Source organism: Nerophis lumbriciformis, linkage group LG26, assembly GCF_033978685.3.
Source record: "Nerophis lumbriciformis linkage group LG26, RoL_Nlum_v2.1, whole genome shotgun sequence".
In the NCBI taxonomy this organism is placed as follows: Eukaryota; Metazoa; Chordata; class Actinopteri; order Syngnathiformes; family Syngnathidae; genus Nerophis; species Nerophis lumbriciformis.
Genome location: NC_084573.2, coordinates 19,155,001 through 19,162,500, shown reverse-complemented (window position 1 = coordinate 19,162,500; position 7,500 = coordinate 19,155,001). Strand labels below are relative to the sequence as shown.

At 38.2% G+C, this 7,500-nt stretch overlaps 1 protein-coding gene and 1 long non-coding RNA gene across 17 annotated transcripts in view; one reads left to right on the top strand and one right to left on the bottom strand.

Annotated features, from left to right (window-relative positions):
- Positions 1-7,500, bottom strand: part of otofa (otoferlin a) — a 157,434-nt gene that overhangs the window by 32,912 nt on the left and 117,022 nt on the right. For all 16 annotated transcript variants that reach the window (XM_061987276.2, XM_061987288.2, XM_061987289.2 and 13 more), the window contains exons 18-21: positions 1,264-1,384; positions 804-904; positions 605-695; positions 415-531 (exon numbers count right to left, since the gene is read on the bottom strand). In XM_061987276.2, coding sequence (XP_061843260.1) covers positions 415-531; positions 605-695; positions 804-904; positions 1,264-1,384 — 430 coding nt within the window. The remainder of the gene's footprint in view (positions 1-414; positions 532-604; positions 696-803; positions 905-1,263; positions 1,385-7,500) is intronic.
- LOC133623850 (uncharacterized) overlaps positions 1-7,500 on the top strand; it is a 47,561-nt gene that overhangs the window by 4,060 nt on the left and 36,001 nt on the right. The window lies entirely within an intron of this gene.

Genomic DNA, 7,500 nt, shown 5'->3' with positions numbered 1-7,500 from the left:
CAATTTACAATTTTACATATTAAATATAGTCTGTCTAACCTAATCTACTATTAGGTTAGAATAGAATAAAAAACTTTATTGACATTGTAATAAATGTTTCATTATTTATGGTTGCCACTCCTGGTCTGGCTTTAAGACAAATACAATCATTAGTAAACACTAAAAACTATACTATGGATACAATTACACATCTAAGACATGTAGCAGGTAAAACAAATTATAGGAATTTGTAACACAATTTAGTTATTTCACTTGCATTAGTTTACGCTACGTGGGCAGTTTTGACTGCACTAATAATAAAGTCAAAGGCAGAATAGTACAATTTCTAATTCACTAGTACCACGGTACTTTAATAGTACCTGTATACCGTACAAACCTAGTCTATACTGATGTATATTACAGATTATAGTTTACCTCATCAGCAAGGAAGCGAAGTCTATGCAGGAAGTTTTGCACCAGCTTCAGTTTCTCTTTTACTATGTTTTTCTTCACCTGCGTCCTCATCTGTTTGGCTTGCTGACCCATGTTGTCCTGCGTGAGCAACAACAAACACCCCTTAAGACACTGTTGCAAAACATTATTGCATTATTATTATAATTGTCACCATTTCTCTCATGCAGGATTTGAGTCTCTCTCGGTCCAGTTTGGTTCTGCCTGCCTGATTAATGTCCTTGTTAGCCAAATTTACAAACCGACTGGGGGGAAAGCAGAAAATACAAAAAAAATCAAAAGCGATCCTTTGAACTCTTTAGCGCAATATAAGGCAGAATTTCACTGCAAGTTGTTAACATTTTGGAGCTTGCCTGCAGCCAACGCTCAGCTCCTCCATAACTCCCCTGAGTCTGCGTTCCGGAAAGGCCTTCTCTGTCTTAATGATCTCCTGAACGTCATTTAGACCCTCCTCCTGCACATGGAAACATTTCATGGCTTAGCGACTAGAATGAACCCAAGGTGTGTGACACCATTATAAAGTTGCATCAGTATATACAGTATTATTCCCTTCTGAGCTGAATGGTGCTTCAGTCAGCAAGCTCGGGGCTAGAAATGTGGAAGTTGCCTATCCCTGATACTGGGCCATGGCTTATTGGTTAGTCAATGGACTGTGACTGCTATTTTTGGCTTTCTGAGTGAGCTAATAGGTCTACCTCATTTAATAACACTAAACGTACGTAGCACAGGATAAGCCATACATAAATGAATGCATATTTAGCTTGTGCAGTGCTAAACTATATTTATAGACAATTGTATACGGTCAGTACTGACCAGCTTGTCAGCGATCTTGTCCATTATGTTGGAGTTGTACAACCGTCGTCTTTGGTCCTGCCACCAGCTCCTGATGTACACACATGGTTTCTTCTCGAAGTAGGGAAGGTGGAAGTAATTCCTGTATGGTATAAAAAGCAGAAAAAGCCAAAATAAGCTTACAAATGTCAAGAGCTAGATGGAAAATCCCTCCGGTAACTCTATTATTCACTCATTTATCCTTACTTAAGTTACTGTGCAGAAGTTTGGGGAAATAATTATAAAATCAACATACATCCCTTAACAGTCTTACAAAAACGGGCACTTGGAATTATCCACAATGTGGGGTTCAAGGAGTACACAAATAGCTTATTTTTAAGGTCAAAACTGTTTAAATTTCCTGATTTAGTAGAATATTTGACAGGGCTTATCATGTTTAAAGCAAGAAGTTATCAATTGCCTGCAAATATTAAAAGTTTATTCATAGGAAGGGATGTGGGGTAAAACCTCAGAGGAACTGAAACATTTAAACACGCTTTAGCACTTAGCACAAGGAAAAGTTTTTGTGTCTCAGTCTGTGGGGTGAAAATATGGAACAGCCTGAGTGATTAACTCAAACACTGTTCAAACATTGAGCATTTTAAGAAATTGTACCTATCTAGTATTTTGGTTCGGCATAGTGAGGTCTAGGCTTGTTTTGAATGTAAGTATAAATGACGTATATGACTTACTTATGATGATATATTGAGAAATGTAAGCACATAGTTCTGGGCAAATTGAGTTATGTGGATCCAGATGAATGTGATAAAATGTGGTTCAGAGGAAACTGGATATTAGTTAAAGTAACTATATAAAAAAGGGGGGTGGGGGGATTCAAAAAGTTTATACTTATTCCCATTACCCTTTTGAGATATGTTTGATTTCATTTAATTTTAATTTATTTTCTTAATTCAATTTTATTTTATTTTTTGTGAAATAATAGTATTGCCATTGAGCACAAGACTGTTCACTGGAGATATGTATGTATATTATGTACTACATGTATGAAGTGGAGGTGACTATGACATACTCAATAAACAACAACTTTAAGACAAGAGTAATTGTTCAGGTAGAAAGTGCAAATTTCCATGAAAATCTGCACCTTTTGGTGCAAATACAGGATACATGTGTAATTTGTCTACCTATCATGAAACAGAAAGTAGCCTGCTAACAGACTTATGGATGGCAAAAAAGCAACAAGGTGATTTGTGATTTATCGGAGAGACTGATTTGAGTCATTATAAAAATGTTCCTCCTGGGCCAGAATTTTGTTTTTGTTTTTAAAGTTTACATAATCATCCATGAATAGGGTGACCATTTCCATGACACCAAAAAGGAGGACATTATGCGGCATATCAATAAATTACTATGGTGTACATAGGACTCTGGTATACCTTATTTATAGTACAATTTTGAGTGGTTTAAAGATGATGTTTGTGTGGCTGAATAGGAAAAAATATTAAAGTCAAGTGTTTGTTAACAGTATTTGTATTTATTCAATACATTGTGGTGTTCAAAAAGTGACCACTGAGATGAATCTTTTCAAGTGCAGAGTACCACAAAGCATAACATGTGTGGACTTAAATGTAGTTAACATATATAATAAAAAGAAAAATGCCACAAGAAATGTTCCACATCAACATCAAGGCTGCTTGCTGCATATCTGGTTGCGTTATGCAGAATATGGGCCAAACAGTTTGCAGGGAGCACATCTTTTTGGCTCAGTTTCAGCTTCTGATACACTGTTATGTTTGCCACAATTGACACTGGCATTGTCTGCTGCATATGCAGACATGTTTTTCACCTCTAAGCCAGACATCTCAAGTTTTGCCAGCAGCTGGTTTGTTATGGCTTCTGAGGTTTCGTTGCTGTCACTATAAAAATCCAACAGGACATGTTGGATGCCTTCATCAAAGTGAAAATACCTTACCACAATGGGAAAACACTTGTTTGTTCCTTTATTTGAGGCGTCGGTTGCTACGGAAAAGGGTAGGTTGTTTTCTTTTATGTAGTCGGTATGTTCCTGTACCGAATAGTGAGCGATGACGTTCTCGCACAATGCCTTGGCTTTTGTTCGGCCACAGGCCATCCCTTTAGCTGTGGGCTAGTCACTGAAAATCTCCCGGTCCACTTTCATGCCGCAGTCTAAACTTCTGTAGGACTGGTGATGCTTTACAGCAGTGGTTCTCAACCCTTTTTTCAGTGATGTACCCCCTGTGAACATTTTTTTAATTCAAGTACCCCCTAATCAGAGCAAAGCATTTTTGGTTGAAAATACAGCACTATGTCATCAGTTTCTGATTTATTAAATTGTATAACAGTGCAAAATATTGCTCATTTGTAGTGGTCTTTCTTGAACTATTTGGAAAAATATATATAAAATAACTAAAAACTTGTTGAAAAATAAACAAGTGATTCAATTATAAATAAAGATTTCTACACATAGACAGATTTGTATCCGACACAGCTCTTAGCCAATCATCAACTTAAAGTGCCCTCTTTGGGGATTGTAATAGAGATCCACCTGGATTCAGGAACTTAATTCTAAACATTTCTTCACAAAAAAAGAAATCTTTAACATCAATATTTATGGAACATGTCTACAAAAAATCTAGCTGTCAAGACTGAATATTGCATTGTTGCATTTCTTTTCACAGTTCTTTTTGACAGACATTTTAGTGAGGGTCAAACCATCATGGCATGGGGGAAACTCTGGCTTTATGGTAATGAATGGAATAGCCTACTTGATTTGATGTTCAGTTTATGAACTTACATTACATTACATACCCTCAGGGGTACGCGTACCCCCATTTGAGAACCACTGCTTTACAGCATGGTACACCTTGCACAGCTCCGCAGCGGTTATCTTGTCATCCAGGGGCGACGAAACTTCACGAAAAAATGTCCTCATTGAAGAGGTACTTGCCGCACGTTTATTACTTTTATGTTTATCCGCGCACCCGCATGCCGTTCAATTGCAGCATTCCCCTGACTACTTACGTCGACATCACATCGACAAAGTGTGCAGAAGCCATGGAATGAGTCTCGACTGCTTTTCGTTATAAATTCGTTCTCTTTTATCCATTCAGAATTAAACGAGGTCTTGCGTTTTGGCATGATGCTAACTTTCTGTCAATGTCATGCCGCAACAGCACATGGACCCTTGTTTACTTTTTTGACCAATGATAAGCAGATTTGTATCCGACACAGCTCTTAGCCAATCATTTGATACGTTACTGCGTTGGGGGCATTTTTTACGGTCTTTGATTGGCTATTGCGCTGCAGCCCAGCAAAGATGTAAAAACTCCGCTCTTCAAGCCTAGTGCCTCAAAAAGGAGGACAAATACGTGTCCGGCTTGATGCTGCGCCGGACGCCGGACAGGGCATTAAAAATCCGGACTGTCCGGCCTAAATCCGGACACCTGGTCACCCTATCCATGAACCAGGAAGTAGCTTGCTAACTAACAAATTGACGGACAAAACAAAGACCAATATCGCACTCACGTTAACTTGTTTTCACAATGTAGCTGTTTTTTCCGCCACAAAAAAATATTAGACTCTGTTTTTATCCTTTTTCATCCTCCATGAAAGTAGCCTGTAAGCTAAAAAAAAAAAAGATGGCTGGACAAACAATGAAAATTGCACTCTCTGATTTGTTAGAGGAATATTTTTTTCCCATTATTATACATTTTTCTCTGGTAAAGAATAAAAAAATAGTTTAGTTCATCAGACCTTCTGTTGTCATCCACAAACCAGGAAGTACATAGCTAACAAACCAGGAAGTAGCTGTCTAACAAACGAGGAAGTACATAGCTAACTAACCAGAAAGTAGCTAGCTAACAAACCAGAAAGTAGCTAGCTAACAAACCAGGAAGTACATAACTAACAAAACAGGAAGTACATAACTAAAAAAACAGAAAGTAGCTAGCTAACAAACTACAAGGTAGCTAGCTAACAAACCAGGAAGTACATAGCTGACAACCCAGGAAGTACATAGCTGACAAACCAGGAAGTAGCTGTCTAACAAACCAGAAAGTAGCTAGCTAACAAACCAGAAAGTAGCTAGCTAACAAACCAGGAAGTAGCTGTCTAACAAACCAGAAAGTAGCTAGCTAACAAACCAGAAAGTAGCTAGCTAACAAACCAGGAAGTAGCTAGCTAACAAACCAGGAAGTAGCTAGCTAACACACCAGGACGTACATAGCTAACAAACATGGAAGTACATAGCTAACAAACCAGAAAGTAGCTAGCTAACAAACCAGGAAGTACATAACTAACAAACCAGAAAGTAGCTAGCTAACGAACCCGAAAGTAGCTAGCTAACAAACCAGGAAGTACATAGCTAACAAACTGTGAAGTAGCTGTCTAACAAACCAGGAAGTAGCTAGCTAACAAAACACGAAGTACATAGCTAACAAACCAGAAAGTAGCTAGCTAACAAACCAGGAAGTACATAGCTAACAAACCAGAAAGTAGCTAGCTAACAAACCAGGAAGTACATAGCTAACAAACCAGAAAGTAGCTAGCTAACAAACCAGGAAGTACATAACTAACAAACCAGAAAGTAGCTAGCTAACAAACCAGGAAGTACATAGCTAACAAACCAGGAAGTAGCTGTCTAACAAACCGGGCAGTAGCTAGCTAACAAACCAGGAAGTACATAGCTAACAAAACAGGAAGTACATAGCTAACAAACCAGGAAGTACATAGCTAATAAACCAGAAAGTAGCTGTCTAACAAACCAGGAAGTACTTAGCTAACAAACCAGAAAGTAGCTAGCTAACAACCAGAAAGTAGCTAGCTAACAAACCAGGAAGTAGCTGTCTAACAAACCAGGAAGTAGCTGTCTAACAAACCGGGAAGTAGCTAGCTAACAAACCAAGAAGTACATAGCTAACCAACCAGGAAGTACATAGCTAACAAAACAGAAAGTAGCTAGCTAACAAACCAGGAAGTACATGTCTAACAAACCAGAAAGTAGCTAGCTAACAAACCAGTAAGTACATAGCTAACAAACCAAGAAGTAGCTGTCTAACAAACTGGGAAGTAGCTAGCTAGCAAACCAGGAAGTACATAGCTAACAAACCAGGAAGTACATAGCTAACAAACCAGAAAGTAGCTGTATAACAAACCAGGAAGTAGCTAGCTAACGAACCAAAAATTAGAAAGCTAACACATGGGGTCCATGTTTTTTTTCTACAGAATTAGTAGGTTGTTTTTTGTGTAATTCAATGACCAGACAAACAAACACACATACTTCATTCCCCTGTTTTTCTGCTTTTAGAGTTTCTTTTTTGTAGCTGTGTAACTGTTTCTCCCTTATCCAGTATCAGAAATGTTATGGTCTTGTTTGTCTAACATGATTCTCAAGTAGCCGGAAATAGCCTGTTAGCTAACAAATTGATGGACTGATGAAAAAAGACAACAACAGGTATGTGATTATTTTTTACTTCTAAATTGTGATTTAAAGAAGTGTTCCCATAGAATTAGTCTTTTCCTGTGTTTTGTATTATTTCCATTCCAGCGCCCTAATATACTGGTCACAAGGGGTCAAATGCTGCAGCCACGCTGGTGCTCCCTCGTTTTTGATACCTATTAAAAGGACTGTTTACCTATATGCCACAAAGCATAACAGAATGCAGGTGGCGATCTGCTAGGACCCCAAAAACGTGCTAAAATAGCGTGTGCAAACCTTACATGCATGTACTATTAATGAGTGTGTTGTGGGTGATCTACTCAGACTGCGTGCACAACTGGCAAGTGCAAAAGTGGTGCAAACCGCCACTTTTAAATGTGGATTTTGTATGTAGTACCGGCTGTGCCCATTGAGACGCTCATTTACTGCACACCTGTATCGTATTCTCCAACTTGTGTTGTTTTGCTATGCTGTGGAACAGGCAGCACACAACTACAATGTGTTCCACCTTTTCTTGGCAATATAGAAGTGCAATGTAAACAACATAATTTTTTACCCCTGGGAGGTGCCACAGTGTTGAGATTTGGAATGATCCAGATGCAAGAAAACGCATTTTGCAAGAAGTTTTCTAATGTGGCAGATATATTAATTATAAACCTCCTCAATGAAAAAAACACCAGCAGACAATTTAATTTGTTTTAATCACTCCCTTAAGTCATCCAGCAGTCATGAACTGACATTGCTGAATAGTCAATATATCTCAGGTCTAATATGTATATTTTTTATATTACTGTACCAGTTTG